Below are 24,161 nucleotides of genomic sequence, written 5' to 3'. Positions count from 1 at the left end.
CTCCAACAGGAGAAAGGTGAAGAAGTGAAATAGCCCTCTGGCTCTGTAACTGCATATACTAATAGGTCTATTAGACTCTTTCTAAAAAGTTCAGCTGAAAAGTTGGAGCACATCCCCATTGTTTGCCAGAGGCCTCAGAAATCTGGCCTAGCATTATGTCTAAAGGCATTTAGGAGTCAAGGGCTGCAGGTTCTAACTTCAAGTCATGTTAGTAATCCAATGACCTTAATTAAACAAGTTATATTCTCTCTCTGTATCTCAGTTTTACACCTCTGTCTATAAAATGAGAATTAGACATCATCTCGAATCAGTCTGTGATCTTACTTTTCCCCCTTTATCCCAGTTTCTAAGACTATATTCTTCTATATTTGCTCCTCTACCAACTCTTGGGTGCAGATATGGTTTTTCCTCCCCCATCCTGTTTTAGATAAACAGCCTCTCCCATTTTCCTGTTTATACCCCAAACTGGTGTGTGTGTATGTGTGTGTGTGTGTATGCTCACACATGCACACATTCCTGCACGTTTTGGGGGGATCCCCTATTTTAATAATCCCTGGTAAGATTTTTCCTTTACACAGTTGATAATTGCCTTAAAGAAGGTTATTTGGGAAGCTTATTTATTATGGGGGGCAAGGAGAAGAGACAACGGCCGTTCTGCAGCAAAATGAGCCAATGATTAATTGGGGGAGGATGCAAAGAGAATAAAATCCTTTAAATGGTAATACAACATATGTTGTTCAGTTCAGTGACCCCATTTGGGATGGTCATGGCAAAGATACTGGAATGGTTTGCCATTTTCTTTTTCAGCTCATTTTATAGATGAAAAACTAAGGCAGAGTTAAGTGACTTGCCCAGGGTCACACAGCTAGTAAGTGTCGGAGGCTGGATTTAAACTCAGGAAGAGAGTCTTCTGACTTCAGACTCTGTCCACTGAACCACTAAGCTGCTCTAATACAACATTGGATTTCTAAAAAGAAACTACAGTGAAAGAATAAAACTATCTCACAAATGCATAGAAACAGAAAAGTAAGAAAAACAAATTTTGGATTCAAATACAATGGACACCTTTGACCACAGGTTAAATTACCTGACATTATTTATAGGAGCTCTCAGAAGACAGAAATCATGGCCAGCTGAGCTCAAAATTGGCAATTAAGCAATCAGTAATTATGCCTTGGTCATTGTTTCTACATTCAATAGTTCACAAGAAGGGGAAAACAAAAGTGGGGGGGGGGGGCAGAGATGAAATAGTAATGGGGAAAATTCAGATCTGTCCTCCCCTAGGAGTAGACTTTCTCACATGATCTCTTCATCATCACCTTATATAATATTAAAAGAACTTTTATATATTGCATTATTATATTATGAAATATTATTTATATATAATATGTAACACATATTACATTATAATATCATTATATATATGACATATGCATATACTTTTCTCATTTGATCCTCAGAAAACTCTGTGAAGTCAAGTAGGACAATGATTTTCTTAGATGTGTGCTTTTTTCTGTGTGGAAAGCCTCTGGGAACACCTCCTACCAATGCTGATTAGCAACTGTTCTACTATTTAAATAGTTTTAATAGAGTTGCCTAGGGGTATAAAGAGTTTAAATGCCTGGCACAAGGGTCATAGAATCAGTAAGTGAAGGAAGGGGAGACTTGAACCCAGTCTTCAGGAATCTGAGGCTGCCTCTTCCTATCCTACATAACTTATTCCCATGACAGTGAGGCTTTTCCCTATTTGGTAGATAAGGAAAGTGAGGCTTAGAAAAGAAGTTCTTATCACCAAAATCCTTGATAAGGTGAAATGGCTCAATATCAGAAGTGAAAATGGTTTTATCAATGGAATGACACATTAAAGAAGATGTACAACCATCCTTTCCATCAGACTTGCAACTAAAACTTCCTCTCTGAATAGGAGCTCCTTAAAAGAAAGGACTATCTTACCTTTGTACCCTCAGCACTCACCACAATGCTTTTACACATAGTAAGCATTTAATAAATGATCCCCTCCCATTCATTCATAAATTTGAGTTACCCAACATAACACAGTGAAATAAGTGGCACAGCCCAAACTCAAGTTTTCTCATCCTCCTCCCCAAGTTCAATAGTCTTCCCACCATACTAGGCTCAATGACTAATGGTCCCAGCTTCAAAGACAAGCAAGGAGGTCTCAGTAAAAAGGCATACTGCCTCCAAGGATGCTCTGCTCATCAGGTTAGAGGCTTACTATTGGTGAGTGTCACATATCTCCCATGTTTAGACTGTTTCCTAATATGCAGGTCAACCTAAAACTTACTAGTAGGTTCCAGAATAGGTACATATTCCAGCCTCGATACTGCTGTCCAGCTCTGCCACATCCTAAAGACTTGCTGGCCTCTCTGGTACCACAAAGGGAATGATACTTTGATCTCTTGTACTATTTGGAATGTCACTACATGAGGTTTAAAATGAATCAAGATCTTCTTGTTGGGGATTTTTATTTTAAATTACACAGACTAAAACTTCAGAACTGATTTGGGCAAGTCAGCAGAGGTTAAAGGTTGGAAAAGGTTTTTTAGGCCACAGACCATTCATTAGGGAATAAATTTATTAAAATCACTCCCCTAGGAGATAGGAAACAATTTAAAAGTATAAACAGGTTCCAGAAGGTTGGGATAAATCTCTCTAGCAGGTCACTAAGGAAAACCTGTGCATGAGTGGGAATGTCCCTAATTTGAAAGGTAACATGAGGGAGTTTTCCTCAAACTGGGCCTCAGAGTTCCCATCAGAAATAATATCCTAAGTTGGAGAGACAGTGTGACTAGCCCAGAAGAAAGTTATATTTTCAACCTTTCACACACACTCATCAGAAAAAAATTCATAAAAGCAGAATCCAAACACTCAGAATCTAAAAAGCAACCCCAGGGAACCCCAAATATGGTTTCCCTCTGTCATTAGTATTCCCATCATTCACCCTGTATGCCCAAGGGAAGTTCCCAACATGCAAACATGCACTTTGACAAGCCAAAACCTTTTCTGTGTGTGTGTGTGTGTGTGTGTGTGTGTGTGTGTGTGTATTGGGGGGTATATCCTAAGGCCTTATCCCTCCCCCAAACCTCAAAATTTCCAAACTAGTCAAAACTAGACCAAGTTTTCACCACATTTTCACTGCACGTTTGATCTCATAAAGGAAGGGTGTATGCATGTATGTGTATGTGCATTTCTGTGTGGTGTGTGTGCATGGGGTGGGGGGAGGAGTGTCTGTATGCACAGGAATGATAGGAGAAGTCCAGCACCAATCCCCTGTAATAGATGGCTGCTAGAGTGCTCTTTTTTTTTTCCATTAACAGAAAAACAGCCCAGATATTAAGCTGTCTCCACCAGACAGCTGCAGATTACGGTCTCTCCAGGAAGAAACAGCATCAATAAATACAACAGAGCAGTCACTTAAGCACTTTACTGACAATAAAAGCAAAATTATGAAAACAAATACATAGTGAATGTGAAAATAAAACCAAATAAACAGCATCGTGGTCGAGTGAGTTATATCAAAGTGGGAGAAGTTCCTAACCACCTCCTCTCCACTCTTCTCCCAGCCAGTTCCAAAGTACAAACTACTGGGTCTGCAGATTTGCATTAACCCTGTGGTGCTTTGCTGACCTAAGGTTAGGTAGTAGCCGGCTCAGCCAAAGAAAGATGACAAAAAAAACCAAACAGAAACCCCAAGGCTCCTGTCTCCTCTTTGGCCGCAAGGATACAGGAATCACTTTTACTTTCGAGCAAGGCAGTTAGGCCTGAGTCAGAACATCAGCTTCCAAAGCTAGGCATGGTCTCCTTTAGTGAAATCTCGCCTTAGCCACGAATGGCTTTTCTTTGCCAAGGAAAAAATCGGATTCCCAAAGTAGCTTGTTAGAAAGTATACTGGACTGAGAGCCAGGATACCTGGGTTCCACCCCTTACTCTACCGTGACATGTAGGGCAAATTGTTTTTTCCTGTCTGGCTTCCCAGTCTTTATAGCTTTCAAATGAAGAAATAAGACTAGATAAGGGATTCTTAATCTGAAATCTATGGGCCATGGATAGATTTCAGAGGTTCCTATGACCTTGGATAAAGAAAAAAAATATTCCATCTTTATTTTCACTGCTAACTGGAATTTTGCATAGCCTTCCATTATGAAGGTAACAAAGCATTCTGAGATGGCATCTGCCAAAGAAAGCTCCTGTGTTCTCTCTAAGAAGACTTCCAGATCTATTCTATAATAGCATGTCATCAAGACATCCCTAAACCACCATGTGAATGAATCTTTAGGAGTGAAAATGTATATTGGAGAGTCGTCCTTCCTCCCTTACCTGATCTCGGTTACAGTATGTCCAGTTGTAGGTGACAAGGCTAAGAGGGAAGAAAAGTATCTGTGCTGGAACTATGAACAGTTTCTACATGAGAAGCCCATTTTTCCCTATGAGGAATCAAAACCTGATCTCATTGGTCCTATGCTTCAGCAATTGAATATGAATAATTTGTTAAATAGCATCTCCTTATGAGAGACAGTGGGATATAGAAAAAGCACTGGATTGGGAGATAACCATAGTTTGAATCCTGGTTTTTATGCTACTCAGGCAAATCACAACCCCTCTAGGCCTCAGTTTCTCCATCTGCAAAATTCAGAGGTTGGATGTTAGGATTTCCAAAACCCCTCCCGGCTCTAAATTCTATTCATCATGGTTTTGAAAGGTCAGCAATAGACCTAACTTTAGACCAGCCAAAGCTAGAGTTAACTAAGCATTAGTTAACTAACCTCAACCCTGTCCAGCTGACTGGGGGAGATGGAGAGTCCCCAAGAGAGAAAAAATATTTCTCACACCAGACTTCTCAATTTGGTGCCCAATATTTTGGCTTTGGGTTTAAATGGAACACTTGCTTCCTTAGTCAGCGTTAAAGGTTTAAGAGATGTTCTAGGGGCTTGGTTTCTTAGTAGGAATGAGTTGGGGCCAGAATGAAAACTGAAAAAGTTCTACCTCTTTCCCTATTATAGAGGCAGCTAAGGTGGCACAGTGTGTAGAATGTTAGACTTGAAATCAGGAAGCTTTGAGTTCAAATTCTGTTACAGTTATTGGCTGTATTAATCTCTTTGCCTCAGATTCCTCATCTGTAAAATGGGAGTGATAATAACATCTATCTCACTATTATAATTGCAATGTGGTGGTAAAGATCAAATGAGAAAATGTCAAGTGCTTTGCAAACCTCAAAGTTCTAAATAAATGCTAGCTATTATTATTAGTATCTTCCCCATCAAGATCAGTTCCATAGGATCCTGAAATGCTAGTCCTTCTATCCTGATGGTCCTCACCAAGACCAGCTCTCAAAGCCCTAGATATTATAAAGGGATCCTTCAGGCCAATGGCACTGCATTTCCTCCTACTTCAATAAACATAGCCCATGACCCAGCCCTTGCCCATCTCCACTCACCAAGAAACCAGCTTCTCTTGCCCGCCATCAAGGGATCTGCAACTCTGGCTGCTGACCCTCTGCCAGCTGGGTGTGACTAGTTCACTCTCCATCCGCTGTAGCTGTTAAAAAGCACATTTATTCTCTGGAAGGCCATATGCCCCATTTTACCAGATGCTTCCATGGCAGAGTTGAGTAGGTGGTAGTTGCTTGTTTTTCTAGACTAGCACACAGCCCGGCTCTAATTAAGGCTACTATTTATTTCTCACCGCCTCTCAGAGGAGAAAGGCAAACAGTTTGCAAGCTGGGACATGCCCACTGTCTTGGAAAGTGTTCAGCCGGCTGTAAAGATAAGACAGACCCCACTGCTTTCCCATTATTTGTATTCACCCACGTGCTTGGTAATTGCCTACAAAGGACTTATCACTAAGCAGCTGAAGCTTATAATAGAGAGCTCCAAGGTCACTATAGCATCAAACAACCACCTCCCCAGCCACCTCCCCAAGGGCTGCTGAGCCTCAAAGCCCCCAGCCAATCAACATCCCCCAATCTGGGAAAGATCCAAATTGGCCTGATCCTCTGATTAGCTACTTCAGCACAAGCCAGCCAAGCAAAGCCCCTAAGCCCCCATGCCAGAGAAAGACCCCAGGAGAAAGATCTAATTGCAAAATGGATCAAACAGAACAACTTACCACGTGCCTGGCTCTTTGAAGGCTGGCCCAAGCCAAGGCCACATCTGGGGAAATGACATGCAGATGCTGAGAATTCCAGAGCACATCTAATGCCTGCATACCTCAAAGCCAAGTCCCCCGTGGGCACACTGAGTTGTGTTTTTGGAATGAATTGTGTAGCTTCTGAGGAATTCCTGGGCTGCTAAATGCCTCTTGTGGAGTTTTTGCCTTTTAAAAAACACAAATCAGTGCCTCCTCTCTTTGAACCTTTTTGGCTGGATCTGATTTTTTTTTCAATGTGCAACTTTTTCAACAAGTGTATCATCCATCAAGTGTTTCCATGGTTCAACAGCTAACACAAAGATGGTGATCAAAATTCAAAGAAACTCAGATGGAGCAAAGCAGAAGGCAGATGCAAAATGTTAGAAAAATATTATTCAATAATCAAGTAATTTGGGAAGATATAGTAAAGGAAGAGGTTAGAGGAAAAAAAACAGATGGTTGAGTTTAAAGGAATGATATAAGCAGAGATAAATGCTATCTGCAAATGACTTTGGACTCCTAGAGGGAAGAGTCACTGTAAACATAAGGATTACTACGAAATGAGACACTCCAAATGTTTAGCAAATGAAGTCGTAAGATACTTTGGCTATATCCAACCCCTATGCTTTGACTCTTAAAAAAAAAATCTACAAGTCAATCAAGAACCCTGACATCCCAATAAGATTCTTGAATGCTTTCTGTGAGTCTGGTATTCTGAGCAAGCTACTGGATAGCTCCAAGTCCTCCTCCTAACATTTCCAGGTCTTTCCAAAGAATGCTTCCCTTCATTCCATCCCTGGGCCCTCAAAAGCTGTGAATGAATTACTGTGTCAAAATGAATTCTAGCGTCAAGGAATAGAACCTGCCTCTGAACTCCAAATCCAAAGAACAGAAGTTGGAGTGATCCATATATTTTCTTCATCCTCCCGTTCACCCCTCATTCATGCCTAGAATAAACTCTTCTGACCAGAGAACTGCCCTTTATTTTCAGACCTACCAGAAAGACAACCTCTTTCAGGATGAATCCTGCCTGGCCTACTGAACAGGACATGGGGTAGGACAGCTAGGCAACTGGAGGGATAACTAATCAACAACATTGGTTCTTATGGGGAGTCAAAGTGGGATTAGATGTTCCAACAGAGGCATCTAACCTTTCTGCATTGGAAGCCAAGTGGAATTAGTTTCTAAGGCACATTTCAATTCTAAGATCCTAGGATCTGAATTTAAAAATTAAAAAACTATAAAACGGCCTATCTTGGCTTTCTGTAGGTACTGTCTCAAAATAGCAACCCCAAGTAAACATGATCAAATGAATTCTTGACTCTGTCTAAAAAATGTAAGGACTTATTTAAGGGCTTAGACACACCATTCAGCATGTGGTACATTGTTAGAATGCAAAAACTTGAAATGTCAGGTGTCTAACATAACCTAAATCATCATTTCCTTCTGCAGATTTGTTGTTTGTTTTAATGACAAACGTTTGTTCTCCCTTGGAAAATAACACATGACCCCATGTCTGGATGGAATTGGTTGTAAGATTAGGTACTGGAAGGGGTCTTTAGAGATCATCTAGCCCAATACTTTCATTTTACAGATGAAACAATTGAATCTTACTGTGAGTAAGTGATTGGCCCAAGGTCACAGAGCAAGTGGCCATGAGCCATGTGGGGGCAAAGCTGCTTGAAAAGCTTCATCTATAGAGAATTCTTCTTAGAGTCTGAGAGTTCTTGTTGGCTTCTCAGTGGTCAATATCTCCTGCTTGACCAAGGAGTCTGAAAAGCCCCATCAGATCAGGGCAAGAATTGGCAGCTAAACAACTCTTGAACCCAGGATAATATTGCAGTAAGGATAAGAAACACACAAATACCACTCCTTGCTCTCTGAACCCTTTCAGTTGGGTGCATAGTATAGAGGTACAGTATAGGCAGGGATATGCTGATAAATGTTTAACAACTAGCTGGGTTCTCCTTCCTAAAAAAGACATTTTTAAGCTTAATCTGCATTCTTAATATTTTCTTAATCCCTTTCTTAATTCTAGAAAATCAACAAAAAACAAAATCAAGTCCTGATTTTGTAGTGTTTGCCAATTTCCAATCGAAAATTGAACAATCAAGACTGCACTACGCTCCTGAGAAAGGGCTTCAAAAAGTCTTTCTCATCTCCTACAGGATTGGGAAAAATCTGGCTTTCCTTTAGTCTTCAAAAAAATCATATTTCTGTAGGTTGTTTCTACCTGGGACCAACCCTTTGTCTATCTTTACCCACCGAGCTCCTCCCCTCGAGGTTTACCTCAATTGTCACCTCCTCCAGCAAGATTTCCTCAAATGAAAGTGGGGAATCCTCCCTAACTGAAAATGAGATCTCCTTCCTCAAATTTTCCTCAGGCATTTTGTCTCTACCTCTTCTTTGCTTCTATCGTATTCTGCTTTGTATCCATATTTATTTGGGTGCATGTTGTAAGTTCCTTAGCAAAGTGTAAACTGCTTGTCACCTTAATCTCGAGCAAGGATTGTAACGCTTGTTTTTGAATGGAAATGCTGATGGGGGTGGGAGTAGGAGTGAAAAGGATTTCTCTTTGGTTTGTGAGAAAGAGGGCTTCATATTGAGACTTGCACATAAATCCCTCTCCCCATTCTTAAAGAAGTGGTCCTCTTACACACACACACACACACACACACACACACACACACACACACACACACACACACACACACACACACACACACACCCCACAACCCTCTTGCCACTTCACTTTGTTCTTTGGCTTCCCGGTCAGCAGTTCAAGTTCTGGTTACTATGAAAGGGAGGAGGAGACATTGCTCCTGGTAGGGGACTCCTCTAACAAGGCAAGGTGGTGACCTTCAAGGAGGCCCTGTGCAGTGTGGTGGGGTGAAAGAGGGGGAGTAGAGAAGCACTGCTTAATGTTCTGCAGTCTTTGGAAAGGTCCTGACATGACTATCACCTGTGTTCAGGGAAAGTCCTCTTCCTAGTCCTGCTCTGCCCTTTCTCCAGTCATTTCCTCATCCACTACCAAGTGCCTAGGTCCAAATCACTCACCATTCAAAAGATCTGATGGGGGGGAAGCAGCAGGCGAAGACATCTGGGGGTTCCCCTTGAAGTCTGAGAAAGGCGTCTGAAAACACAAAGCAGCCACAGCCAAGGCAGCGTCGTTCCTGGCCTGCCTGTTAGTTGGGCTGAGGCTGTTGCCGGAGGAACCCAGGCATCCCCACCCAGCTCCGCCCCCAAACCAGCCTAAAGGGAGGGGGGTATGGGGCGCGGTTCTCTCCATCCGGGTCCCTTTGTCTGGCTCACCTGCTTCACCTGGTGGGCGCTGACCCAGCAACCCCGCCCCACTCAGGAGCTTTGGTAGAAGAAAGAAAGCATCCCTTTCCAACCCCAATCCTCCTCTTTTTCTCCTCCATTCCCCCTCAAAAAGGGGGAAGGAGAGCACACTGGGACTTACCTGATGCCTCAGGTAGGCAGAGTTTTTCTGCCCTGATTGGATCTGGCCAGATGGATGGGAGGAGCTCAAAAAACTGGGAGGAACCTTGGAGGTCATGCAGTCAAATACCATGGCTGATGTTTGATGTAAAAAAGCACTATCCAGAAAACTGGTACATAGAATCATAGAATTTAGACATTAAAAGGACCTGAGAGATAACTAGTTTAAAACTTCCATTTTACAGGTGAGGAAACTGAGGCCCAGAGATGGTGGGTGACTTTCCTGAAGTCACCTTCATAGTTAAGTAGTGGATTAGGATCCAAAGCCAAGTCATTCCCTTCCAAATCCAGATCTCTTTTCACTACACCATGAGTCAGCCTGCCTCTTTTACCTCAAAGTCTGTAAAGGAAATCAGTGGCAGATATCCACTCTTAGAGAAAGTTGAAGACAATTTTGATGCTCCATCTGGAGCTGACTTTTCTGGACTGACTGGACTTCTGTTTACAATGTCTCCTTTGTGGAAAAATGGGGGGGGAGCTTCTGTCCTCTTCAAAGGATTTCCCACATCAGGGAAACACAGCCATCACCCAAAATGTGAAGGAGAGCTTGGAGTCAGGGATCCCAACAGCAACATCTTCCAGCCAAACTGCTGTGACATAGGACATATTCAACTCAGTGTGGCTATAAATTCTTTACATTTAACTACTGCAAACCATAAGAGGAATGAGGGATGGACTGAGGGAACAGGGAGGAGCAAAGGGACTAGAGGTCATGGTGACAGAGATGAGAAGTTGTCTGAGAATGAATTAGAAGAAAGGTAAAACTGACTAGGGAATCCACTCTGCGAAGGCTTTAATTGAGATAAATGTTTCTAATCTTACATTTAAGACTTGTTACCCCCTGGACACATTTTCCTTCTCAGGGATGGAACCCCTTTTGTGAAAGTACTTGACTAGGGAATCTTCTGTTATTCCTAACTCAGAATGACTATTCCAAAGAGAAAATATAACCTTCCTGCTCTCTGTGTAAAGGGTGTCAGTCCAGTACAGTGGAAAGCATACTACATTTGGAGGCAGATTTGAGTTTGAATCCAAACTGTCACGTGCTGCCTATATGACCCTGGGCAAGTCATTGACCATTCTGGGCCTCAGTTTCCTTATCTGTAAAATATCATCAACAAGCATTTATTAAGGATTATGTGTCAGGCACCATGCTTAAAATTGAGGACAGAAGGGCAAAAATAGTCCCTGCCCTGAAGAAGTTTACCTTTTAACGGGAGAGAAAATACACATACAGCATAGGTAAAAGGTATTATGAGAGGGGAAGGCATTAGTAGCTAGGAGGACCTTTCAGAAGTCATGAGTTGATCTGAGTCTTGCAGTAAAACACAAGGTAGAAGTGAGGAAGGGGGGCATCCTAGGAATAAGGGATAGCCAATGAAAAGGCACTGAGATAGGAGATGATGTGTCATGTTTGAGATGCTGCAAGCATACCAGCATGGCTGGATTGCATAACATGTGGAGAAAAGTAGTCAGAAAACCAGAAAGGTAGGAAGAGTCCAGATCTATGATTGGATGACATCTAAGATCCCTCTGACACTGCACCCATAAGGTCTATGAACGGACTCAATTGAACTAATGTACCAAATCCATTAAGACTTCCCCCAAATCCACAGGATGGACATCATTCTATGTGAGATCTAAGGGTGGAGGGTGAAGTAGGTATCAAAAGAACCTAGATTCAACATAATGCAGTTCAGCACCTGGACAAGGCTTAGCACGGTTGATAAAGGAGTAATGATTCAGGCAGTCAACTTGCACAAGGTCAGGCCTCTCACAAAGTTTCCAGGCTATTAGTCCTATCACCTCCCTTCTCTTCTTCTCTCCATTTCTCTTATTTTTCCCTTCACTCTTCCCCCACCTTGTTCTTGGGATATAAAAATAAACACTGTAGAATTAAGCCCATAGAACTGACTCTAAATGCATTCATTCATGGTCTGCTTCTGACCAGAAGGTTCTGTCCCTGGTCCTGAACGATTTCTACTCTGGGTCTGGGATGCTGACCATAAGAGGAAGTAGTAAAGTTGACCTTTAAGATCAGTCTATTCTCCTGAAAAGCTGTGAAGAATCCCGTTGAGGATGCTTTATCTCTACTTGTTATTTGCCTGTGTCTGACTTGAATTACTTAGAATACAGTTTTTGAGCTAGTCTTAATGGGGACCAAGTAGTCCTCACCATCCATCAAGGACCAGAGCTTCACTGTTTCTGTGAGATATTTCCTTATTCAAACTGGACAATCCCAGGGTTTTCATTTGTTCATTATCAGTCCTGGATTCTTGTTGTTTGCATCTTCCCCTTCAAAGTTGAGGAGTGTCCAGAGGATCCAGAAAAGGTCTGAACATGGATGACTGTAGTGTGTTAGGGATGGGGGAGAAGATACTAGCCATGACCACAGACGAGTTTGGGGGAATAGGAGGATCAGAATCACGCACATCTAAAGTGAAAATGGAACCCTGGTGTCATCTAATCCAAGCCCTTTATTTTATAGAAGAGGAAACCAAGGCCCAAAGATATTAAGTGACTTGTCCAAAGTCATAAGACAAATGAAATGTGGAGAGGGAAAAGGAAGAAGAGGTAGCTTCGGCAGTCTTAGTCACAGATGAGTAGGGTAGAGGCAGAAAGAAGTTGAAGAGGCTCTGGCCACAGATAAAGGAGGAGGATAGACAAGATGAAGAAGAGATGAAAGTGAGTGGAAGAAGAGCAAGAGACCCTGGCCATATAAGAATGTGGGCAGATCAGGAGGATAATGAGGTGGAAGATAAGGGATGGGGAGAAGGAGGAGGAATTAGTGACTAAGCCTTCCCTGACTATTGGTGGTGGTTTGTACCAAGATCCCAGAAAATCTCACTATGGCAGATTTTCTAGGCTATGTTCCTCAATGGATCCAGAATCTTCTTCCATATAGCTGTGCCCCCTGGACAGCCATTTCTGGAAGGCAGTTGGATAACTGTAGGTGGGTGTCAACATTTAAAAAATGAGGTCTATTCCCTAATTGGGACCAGAACCAAGGAAAGATAAGTGAAGAGGCCCTTCTTAGGTTTTTTCTGTGAGTTCTTGGGTAAAATTGACATGAAATATACACACACATATATATACATAACACCCCAAAGAGTTTTTAAAAGAGAGAAAAGACCCATATGTGCAAAAATATTTTAGCAGTACTTTGTTATAGCACAGAACTGTAATCAAAAGAGATATCTGGGATAAAGGGATATTTATCAATTGATAAATTGGGGATTGACTGAACACACTTTGGCACTTGAATATAACAGAATATTATTGTGACAGATATTAGAAAATAAAAAAGACAGTTTTGACAGAACCTGGGAAGATTTGTGTGAACTGATGCAGAACACAGTGAGAAGAACCATAGCGATTATATATAATGTTATATAGAACATTATAAAGAAAAACAATTTCAAAAGACCTAAGAATGAACATGATGGAATATTAAGAAATGACAAATGTGATGAGTAGAAACATGCAAAGACTTATATTTATTATTGCCAATGTAAGTAGAGCCAAGAAAACAATACACAAAATGACAGACTTTGGAACACTGATAAAGGTAATAACCAGCCATGAGTCTAGAGGGCTAATGAAGAAGGCTGGTACATACCTCCTAACAGAGAGGTGATAGACTCAAGGTACACATCGAAACATACATTCTGGGACACAGTAAATATGTAGATTTGATGTTTAACTCTGCTTATTTGCTAAAAAAGATTATGATTTTCTTTTGTATGGGAGCATGAGTGATTGACTCACTAAAAAAAGGGAAGAGGCATTGAGTCAATTTTTTTTTTAATACACAGAAGAGAAATGAAAGAAGTTCAGAAGGAAACAGACAGGCATGACAGCTTTGAAAGTAATGTGTCACATGTATTACATACTTGTTAAAAAAAAGCAAGCTATACTAATAGAGATTCACATTTTCACACAATATTTTTCTGTTCTTTATACATGAATATATACTTTTTGTGGTGTTTACTAAAACTAGAATTTTTAAAAATCTTAAATACATATTTTTCCTATGCAGAATGGGATTGACGGAAACATAGAGGGATGAACGAATGTTTTTTTCTAAGAAAGGGAGAAAAACTTCAGCAATTTTCCTTGTTAGCCATGTCTTTGTCAGGAACCAGGGTCATAAAGCATTCAGTATCTCTCATTTTCCATAATGTGAAATGGATAAGATGAATATATGCGAATGACCCTGTTCAGAGATAATTTCATCAGGGAGGAGGTGGAGAGGATAGAAAGATAGTGGGTAGACTTCTAAGCAATGCCACAATAAACATGATTCCAGAGGAACAAGGATGAAGCATTTTGCCCACCTTCCTGTAGAGAGGTGATTGACTCAAGGTACAAAATGAGAACATTTTTAGACACAGCCAACATGGGAATTCATTTTGCATGTCTATGCATATTTATTACAAAGGTATTTTTCTTTTCTTTTTTCAAAGGGTGTGTGTGCATGTGTGTGGGTGTGGGTGTGGGTGGGTGTGAAATGAGTGATGGGAGAAAAAGTAAATTTTGTTAAGTTAAAAAAAAAACAAAAAAAGAAAAAAGGTAGTAGATTGCCAAAGAAACATGAATGTTAGGAAGAAAATAAGGCTCCAGGAAAAGGTCTAGACCCTTGTGATTATGCAGAGGACCTCCACAGGGAGAAAGAGTTCTGCCCAGAAACTGGTAGTCTGGTCAAAGTCCTTATTGTTCCACCCTTGGTGTGGCTTTTGTCAAATTTTGTCATATTATCTTCCTACTTGTCTTGGATTTCAACTCTCTATTAGCCATTTTGGTTCTGTCCTTTCCAGTCCAGAAATCATTCTCCTTTGTAAGGAAGACAGAAACAAAGTATGAATTGAACAACTTTGTCTTCTCTAAATCATACATCATCATCCACCCGAAGCAGTGATCCCATATTTTCTCTGATCCTCCTCTTTCCTCCAATATATCTTATTTTAAAAATAAACAAACTATTTTTCTTGTCCACAGAATAAACTAAAGCTAGTGAGAAAAGTCTAGCTTTAGCAGGCCTGATGCTGTTCTTGTACAACCATGCCACTTTAATTTCATCACTGACCCTTGTTTTCATCTTCCATATTTGGATACTAATAGAAATTCACATTTTCACGTCTTTTTAAAAACCAGAGTCAGTCAATGAGGTCCCTACCATCACTCTCTTAGATACTCCTTCCCTCTTCATCAGAATTGTTTCCTTATGTCTTCAGAATGTTATTCTTGGGAGCTCCTTATCCAGCCGGGTGGATTTCTTTTACTGAATTTAGGTCACAGGATGCTATTTCTCCTTTCTTCTGAGACCTCTGACATCTGGGTGGCAAAGCAGCATGTTGGTGTGACTAGAATGCTGAACTTGGGTCCAGGAAGACGTGCTTCTCACATATGCTATCTGTGTGGTTATGGACAAAGGGGTCTGAGCCTCGATTTCCTTATCTGGAAAAATGAGGGGCTTGGTCTCATGGTATCTAAGACCCCTTCCAGCTCTAAAGCTGTGTTCTCCCCAAAGCTGGTGTGTCTGTCAAACTATGAACAGATTTTCTCTCCTTTGTTACAAATTCCAAGATGGAACAGTAACTCTATTTTAGTAAATGTTTGGTATATGCTTAGTAAATATTTGAATGACCGACTTTTCTTGTGGTGTTGCTTATATTGGCCTGTTGCCTTTCCAGCAGTGTTCTCTTAGAAGTTGGAAGGCTGGGGTGGGGTGAGTGTGGATGAGTGACAATAAGTCTCAGGACATGGAGGGATGTGTGTGTGTGTGTGTGTGTGCGCGCGCGTGTGTGCATGAGCATGTGCACTTGGGGACTATGATCAATCTCCTAAAAACAAACCAGGCTGAGAACATGGGGCACTGAGTGCCAGCAGGAGATTTTTCCTCTGTCTTCAGATTACTCATAGTCCAGGAATGAAATAAGAATTCAGGGCCCACAAGTCTGTAGTGAAAGCCAAATTCACATCCTCATAAAATTTTAGAGAAAGAAGCCAAATGATCCTCTACGCCTTCCCTGCATCTTGTCCCCAATTAGTTTAAGAGAAATGATTAACCAGAGGTAAGAAGTATAGAAATAGAGGAAAGGGGGGCTATACAAGGGAGATTAGGTATAGATTTGGTAGAGCACTGGCTTTATTTATTTATTTATTCTAGGACATGATGTCTAATAGTGACATAAGACTCTGCTATATCACCTCTATCTCTGGGATGACAAAGCAGATAAGTGAGTCATCAGGGACGTATGCCATTGTACGATATGGAGAGGGAGGGATTTCTCCCTAAATGTGTGTCTTTCCAAATGCCAGCACCCTGGGCGAAGTAGTGTGTTTCTTTCCCTTCCTTGCAAAGCTCTTAGCCACCTACCCACCCCTGAAGGTTCATTCACCATGATGCCTTACTTCCTGGACCCTACTTCCCCTTCACCAAGTCAATGCAATTCCATATGACTAGGACAGATTTCCTGAGCACTACCTGGCATGTCTCAGGTGAGAGTGGAGTATGTAAACAACACAGGATGCCCAACATCATTAGTGGTGATAGTATGTGTGAGCCGTGGGATGCCCAGGATCTTCGTAGCTTCCATTTCTCCATCCCCTGCCCTTCTCAGCTAAGTTTGTTCAAGGTACCAGAATTCTAAGTTATGACTCTGGGACAATTTCAGGTCTGCCCTGACTCCTGCTCAGGCAGGAACTTCTGAATCCTAAATTGGGAAGAGGAGAATGGGGGGCAGAGAAGAAACAATATATCAGCAAGCTCAGGTATGGAATTTTAATCTGTTCCCCTCCTCCAACCTTAGGCACCTGGTTCCCTGCTATGGAGCTTCTACCAGAGATACAGGGCACACTCTTTCCCCAGCCTACTGCTTTAACAGATAACCTAGCCTTATGTAGAAGGCAGTTGACTTGACTACTGAGGTGAACAGAATAATTCACCCACAACATAGGCAAGTGTGTCCTGGGCATAGAAGTGCCTCCCATTAGAAAAGAGGCTGAGATATATCTATAATGCAGAAGCCACTGCCCCGAGGAAGGTTAACCCTGGGAAGAACATAGCAAGAGAGGGGGCCTGTAGGGCAAACAGTCCAATGCTTTCTAAGCCCAGCTTGTGTTCTCTGAGTCTTTCCTGAGCTTTCCTCTCCAGTCTCAGTTCTCAGCATGCACTGTTCTCTCAGGTACTCTCCCTATAGAAAGTGTCATTGTAGTCACTGTATTGTCTGGAGTTGGATTTGTGTGGGTCTGGGGCTAGCCGATAAGGGATCCTTCTGAGTGTAAGAAGTTGGGTGAACAATGAATTCTTAAGTGTATTACTTGATACTTGAGAGGTGGTGAATTGATAATTAATTTATAAATTTATGAAATTAGGAAATGGGGGCAGGCAGACAATTCACAGTTCTTTGGGTACTTGCTGGAAAAGACCACAATTGGTGGTGGGAAATGGGATGGCGATCATATTTTTCATTAAACACAGAGGGTGTAGAGGCAAAAAGCCCAAAAAGACAGAGACAAGTAATGAAAATAGGGAAGGAAATAGAGGTAAACAGCCAGCTGGGGGAATGGGATGGTGAAAAGAGATAGGCATCATGGGGAAAGGGATGGGGAGGGGAGAGAGACACAGAATTATCACTCATTTAACCATGGATTAGAGTTGGATGCACTAGGCAGCAAGGACCGAATGGAGAGGGGAAAATGCTGGGGGCAGGAGACCGGAATGAGGACATGAGTCTGAGGTCTCATTTTATAGGGTTTTGGGAAAAAACAGACATTCCTATTTGTGCCACCTGGGGGTCAGTTTATTACTATATCTTATATCATCTCAAAGTGATTGGTAAAACTTCAAAGTCATCAGCTCAAGGTTATCAGCACCTTTTTGATGTTCTGCTGGACTGGAACAGTAAAGATCTAGAATTTGTCTGGAGTTCACATGTCATAATACCAGAACCCAGACACCAGCACCTATATGGCCTCTTCTCATTCATCACATATTACCAGGACATTAATTTTGGTAAATATATGGTACAATTTGAAAATTATGCTCCTTTGATCTTTGAGATAGTTTGTACCGGTTCCCCTTTGCATTTTTATTTCCTGTTATCACCCCTTTGTACTGGCTACTATATAAACTTATTTACTATACTGACAAAGGTGGGGTGGTCAGGGAGACCAGAACAAGATACAATTTTAACATAGGTAGATAACCTACTATTCCCAGTTACTCTCTCACTGGAATCTCAGGGGACATAAAGGAGTAAGACATCAAGAATAAAATACTAAAAAAAAGAAAGACCATCCTCTTCACAGAGACAGTCTGTAAATTGTCTGCCCCTACCCTCACCAAAGGAGTACTAGAAAATAATTTAGAGACATGATGCTGAGTCCTGTCTGGGATTCTTTTGTTTGGAAGGCCTAATATTAGATCACTACCCGATTTCCATTTCTGACCTCAGGCCTATTACTTTCTCTAGAAGGGTCACCATAATATATTGGGAGATAGGGTATCCACAGTGTAACCTTCATTCATATAAAGACTTCTACTTCTTACCTTACAATCTTTATCTGTATCTGGGCCTAGGGTCTTACACCTGATCAGGATCCACTAAGCCTCAACCCAAAGGACCTTCACTCCTATGATATCCTCTTTCTTTTCATATCCTTTCTCGAAGTGATGGAAATAGTAGGTGTGGGAGATGTACACGAGCAGCAAGACTAGGAAATGTAGCATTTACCAGCCTAGGACAGGATGCCTTGAGTCTAGACATTAGGGCCAAATGTCACAACAGACTAGACAAGATAGCTAAGGCTGAATCTCAGGACCTCAGCTTTCCTTTCCTGGTTAGAATTCAAGGGGAGAATGGCAAGAGGAAATAAGGGCTTATTAATGGTGGTAATAAGGGAGATAAGGTAAGTAAGTAAGGTAAGGGAGGGAGTTCAAGGGTTAAGAACAGGTAGTGGCCATAGTTCTTGATAAGATTTATCTGGGTCCCTAATTGAGGTCAGAACTGGATATTAAGATGGATAAACTAGGTAAGTACCAAGTGAGGGCAGTACAAAACCCATGCCAATGCCAGCACTAACAAGCTTAGTGGTGGATGAGTCAGAAAGAAAGAACTGCAACAAGAAACTTTTCTCTCACTCCTAAATTACCAGTTTGACAGACACGTGAGTATGGTGGCAAAGTCTGAGTCAGAAACATTGCTGAAAAGGGAACACATCATGGTTGACCTGGGCCTGTCACCATAATGGAAGCCCCAGAGGCAACTCATCAATGAGAACTGCCTCTTCTGGGCCTAAACTGCTGATTTAATCTTACCCTCTCCTGTATCTCTTCGCAATCCCCTTGCTCATTAAACTCCCTACCTAAGTATTTCTGTGCCAGAAGAATCTGCATCTAAATCACAGGTCCTGGAGAGTCAGGATGAACTAATTCTATGATAATTTCTTTGTCCTCCTTCTACTTCCTTTTTCAGAAAGGATAGAATTGGGAGTCATGGAAAGATTGGACCAGGAGATTCCAGGTGATAACCTTTCTGGAATCAAAGAAGGCCTGGAGTCCAGATACTAGGTCCCAGAATCACAGACCACACAAAATGGCTCAGGCTAAATTTTTGGATGTTTTTGTTTCCTGGGGAAATGAATGGGAAAACCTGGTCATAGGTATTAGTATTATACTCAATGATAGATTGCCATTCAGGAATAAATTATACCTAACAAAGATTAATTTTTTAAAAAGTATTTGTCTAGAGCTTTTCAAATCTAATCAAAGGATTTTGAAATTGAAAAGGAAGGGGTGGGGGAAAAAGTGCCTACATTGATCCCCAAAACTAGATATCATAGAAAGTAAGAAAGAAAAGACAAGTAGAAAAACTCAGAAATCAACGGGAGACAAACTCCAACAAAGGAGCCAGCAGTATGATCCATGGCCTCAGATGTCTATACACAAATGTATTATGGGCAAAAAGAAAGATGAACTAGATATTCTAAAGCAAGGAGGCACTGGTAGAATGAGATCGATAGCTAGAATATAGATCTAGACAAATATAATTCATTCAAATGGAATATGATAGATAGATAGATAGATAGATAGATAGATAGATAGATAGATAGACAGACAGATAGACGGATGGATGGATGGATAGATGATAGAAAGATGTGAGGTAGAGATGGAGGAAGTAGCCTTGTACTTTAAGATAGATAGGGTGGGGCAGAGCCAAAATGACGGACTATTAGGAAGGGCTAAGGTGATCTCCTTTCTACAAACTCCTCCAAACGGATATAGAAAATGCACCAGATCAAATCCTGAGGGGAAAATCCAGAAAAAGTCACAATTAGTCATTTGTCCAGTCCAGCTTGGCATAAGGAGACAGATAAGAAGATCTATAAACACTGGGGATGAGTCAGTTCAGGAGTATGCTGTGCATGGCACTTCATCAGCCAGGGCTGTACACCAGGGCAAGAGGAAGCCCCAGACCCATACCAACACACCACCAGTCCTGTACAGTGGCACTGAAATGGGGACAAGTGTGAGCTAGAAGGTTTGTTGCCCACTATCCAGTTTCAGATCACAGATCCAGGGCAGAGTGAGAAAAAACCTGTACAGAGTAATTAGGGTCCCTGGGTAGGGAGTCCTTGGGCTACATGAGGAAAAGGGAGGAATCTCAGAAAACAGGAACAGAAGTGGTATGACTCAGACCCTAGGCTAGGCTCAGAGCACGGTCTCACTTGCAGCATCTAGTGCAGGCTACAGAGAATAACCAGGGAAGGAATCCAAGACCAAAGGGGAATCTCCAATTCTGCTATACTAAACCAAAAGAATTTCCCATCTGGCTGATAGTGGCTGAGTCCGGTAGCAGATTTCTATTACTCAGACCCAAACCCAAGGCAGGAACTTGCAGATGTCAGACCAAGGAAGCTTTAATCAGACTTTTCCTTGGATCTGATAAGTCTGGGAGGACTGAAAGTTTGAAGGTCCCCAGCTGGTCCCAGAGATCCTGAAATAACCCAATAACAGCAACAATAGGGCCAGCCCAGACCTTCCCTCCAGAGGTGTGGCAGAGCCCAGTTCTAATATCAAGTCCAAAGTCAGAACAAAAGCTAGAAGAATGAGCAAACAAACCAAAAAAAAGCAACCCTACTATAATCAGCTACTATGGTAGCAGGGATACTTAAGGCATAAACACAGAAAAAAGGGACTTCACAACATCTAGCAGCAATATCTCAATAACACTGGGCTCAAACTCCACTAGAATTCCTAGAAGAGATGAAACGAGGTTTTTTTAAGTCTGAAAGTGTTTTTATCAATAGAATGAAAATACTTGAGGAAAAAACTTCAAAAGAAAGGAGAGCTATAGAAGAATTAGAAAGGGAATTAACAGCTTGTTACAAGAGATACAAAGCCTTGCCCAAGCAACAAACTCCCTGAAAACTAAAACAGACCAAATAGAAACCAATGACTTCATGAAGCAACAAGAAATTAAAAACAAGTCAAAAGGCTGAAAATATAGGGGAAAAAATAAAGTACCTCAAAGCAAAAACAACTGACCTGGAAAAAAAGATTAAGGGAAAAAATATTAAGAATCATTGGTCTATAAAGGAATTGTTTCTATAAGCCACTTCTGGATTTTCACTGTAAGCAGAAATGTGTTATCTGCTCAAAATATAAAATAAAAAAGGAACATGATAAAAAAAAGAATCATTGGTCTATCTGAACATTATTACCAACAAAAGAACCTAGACACCCTATTTCAAGAAATATTAAAAGAAAATTGCCTAGATCTCTTAGAACCAGAAGGCAGAATAGAAATAGAAAGAATCTACTGGTAACCTCCTGAAAGAAATACCAAAATGAAAACTCCCAGAAACATCATGGTCAAAATCCAGAGCTTCTAAGTCAAAGAAAAAAATATTTTAAGTAGACAGAAGGAATTCATGTACCAAGAAGCCACAGTCAGGACCACCCATGATTTAGAAGCAACCACTATAAAGGAGTGGAGAACCTGAAATAGTATATTCCAGAAGGCAGGGCTTGTAACCAAGAATAACTTACCCTCCAAAACCAAGTATAATACTACAGGGGGAAAATGGATCTGTAATGAGAGAGAAGATTTCCATGCATTCCTAATGAAAATTCTAAAGCTCCAGAGAAACTTTGAAATTCAAATACAGTAGGGAAGAGAAAGATAAAAAGGTAAATATGAATGAACAAAGATAAATTACTTACTTTTAAATACAGAGAGATGGTACATGTGTTCCTTTTGAACTCTATGATCATCAGGCTTCATAGAGGAAAGTCCAACTAGACAAGCTTTGGGAGATGTTCTGTTATATCTTGATGATCTGAAGAAAATAATTGAAAGAGAAAAGAAGAATACACTAGGGAGGTCAAGGAAGGAGGAAGGGAAAGGAAGTTTGGAGAAAATTATCTCATATAAGTAAGAAGGAGACGTTGGGGGGAACAGCTAACATTTGAACCTCATTCTCACCCAAAGTGGTTAAAAGAAGAAAGAATATAAACAAACAGTTAGGTACAGAAATACTCTTCACTCAACATGGAAATAGGAGGAGAAAGGGAGAAAGGGACAGAAGGAATTAGAGGGAAAGGAGATTAGGGGAGAAATTAATCTGTTCCCCCATGCCTAGAATGCTAGCCCTCCTCATCCCTGCCTCCTAGTTTCCCTGACTTCTTTAAAGTCCCAGATAAAATTTGACCTTCTATGCAATACCCTTCTGAATACATCTTAATTCTAGAGCCTTTCTTCTGTTGATTACCTCCTATTTATCCTATACAGTTATCCCCTCCATATCACAGAGGTTAGGGTCACAGCTCCCCCATTATCTAGAAAATCTTTGTAAAACTTTTTGGCCCTCCCTTTGTACCAGAGAAGAAGTCTGGCTTGTTATGGTATTAAAATATAAAATATGTTGATATTATTCAATACTATACATATATTTTATGCATATATGAGTTTCTAAACTTTTCCTGTGTTGTCTCAAGGTCATGCAATATGAAAATTTATTGAAGAAATTAGTGATAGTTGGTTTGGAGAAGAAAAGTCCTAGGGGTCGAGAGAGGGAAAGACTACAGCTACTTTCAAATGTCTGAAGGGCCAGCATTTGGAAGAGAAATTAATTAGGCTTATTCTGCTTGATCTCAGAGGATACAACCAGGAGCAGTGGGTAGAACTTCTCAAGAGGCAATTTAGGTCACATGTAAAGAAAAAAATAGTAATTCAGGAGGTAGTGTGTTCCCCTTCCCTAGAAGTCTTCAGACAAAAGCTGGATGTCCACTTACCAGGTGTATCGCAGCTAGGCTTCTTGTTCCTATATGAGTTGGACTAAGTGGCCTGGAGTCAGGAAGACTCATCTTCATGAATTCAAATCTCGCTTCAGACACTTACTGTATGTGTGACCCTGAGCAAGTCATTTAACCCTGTTTGCCTCTCTTTCCTCATCCAGAGAAGGAAATGACAAACCCTTCTAGTATCTTTGCCAAGAAAACCCCAAATGGGTTCATGGAGAGTCAGACACGACTGAAAAGGCTGAACAATGACAAAGTAGCCTCTGTGGTCCCTTCCAATCGTGATGTTATATGCTGTGATAGTCAGAGGCAGCATGGCCTAGTGGTTACAGAGCTGACCACAAAACTAGGGAGACCCAAGTTCAAGTCCCTCCTCTGACCCTCTACTGGATTTGTGACCCTGTAAAAGTCACTTAACCTTTTAGTGTTCTAGGCCAAAGTGTCAGACATGTGATCCATGGCCACATGTGGACTACAACACTCCTAAGTGTGGCCCAAACTGGATTAAAATGTAATTGGGAAGATAAATATATGAAAAGGCGCTTTTCAGATGAAGAGATTAAAACTAGATATCTATAGGCATATGAAGAAGTGCTCTAAATCACTTTTAATTCAAGAAATGCAAATTAAAACAACTCTGAGGTACCCCCTCATACCTATCAGATTGACTAATATGAAAAAGAAAGAAAATTATAAATGCTGGAGAAGATGTGGGAAAATTGGAACAATAATGCATCATTGATGGAATTGTGAACTGATCCAATCATTTTGGAGAGCAATTTGAAACTATGCCCAAAGGGCTACAAAACTGTGCATACCTTTTGATCTGGCATTACCACTACTAGGTCTATATCCCATAGAGATCATGAAAAGAGAAAAGGCCCCACATGTGCAAAAATATTTATAGTAGCTCTTTCTGTGATGGCTAAGAATTGGAATTTGAGAGGATGCCCATCAATTGGGGGATGGCTAAATAAATTGTGATACATGAATGTAATGGAATACTATTGTTCTATAAGAAATGATGAGCAGGTAGATTTCAGAAAAACCTGGTAAGACTTACAGGAACCAATACTGAGGGAAGTGAGCAGAACCAGGAGAACATTGTACACAATAACAGTAACACTGTGCAATGATTAACTATGATAGACGATGATCCAAAACAATTCCAAAAGACTCATGATGGAAAATGCCATCCACATCCAGA

At 41.0% G+C, this 24,161-nt stretch overlaps 1 protein-coding gene across 8 annotated transcripts in view; it reads right to left on the bottom strand.

Annotated features, from left to right (window-relative positions):
• CCDC187 (coiled-coil domain containing 187) overlaps positions 1-24,161 on the bottom strand; it is a 116,182-nt gene that overhangs the window by 90,175 nt on the left and 1,846 nt on the right. For 5 of the 8 annotated variants that reach the window (XM_072632963.1, XM_072632969.1, XM_072632964.1 and 2 more), the window contains exons 1-3: positions 9,205-9,451; positions 6,127-6,170; positions 5,456-5,556 (exon numbers count right to left, since the gene is read on the bottom strand). In XM_072632963.1, the coding sequence (XP_072489064.1) occupies positions 5,456-5,556; positions 6,127-6,170; positions 9,205-9,436 (377 nt within the window). In that variant the 5' untranslated portion in view covers positions 9,437-9,451. Of the gene's footprint in view, positions 1-4,338; positions 4,379-5,455; positions 5,557-6,126; positions 6,174-9,204; positions 9,452-9,610; positions 9,759-21,877; positions 21,994-24,161 lie in introns of those variants that run through there. The other 3 variants (XM_072632966.1, XM_072632967.1, XM_072632970.1) reach the window with 2 other exon arrangements.

Source organism: Notamacropus eugenii, chromosome 1 (assembly GCF_028372415.1).
Source record: "Notamacropus eugenii isolate mMacEug1 chromosome 1, mMacEug1.pri_v2, whole genome shotgun sequence".
NCBI lineage: Eukaryota > Metazoa > Chordata > Mammalia > Diprotodontia > Macropodidae > Notamacropus > Notamacropus eugenii.
Note: the sequence above shows the minus strand (reverse complement) of the source record. Positions and strands in the feature narration are given on the sequence as shown.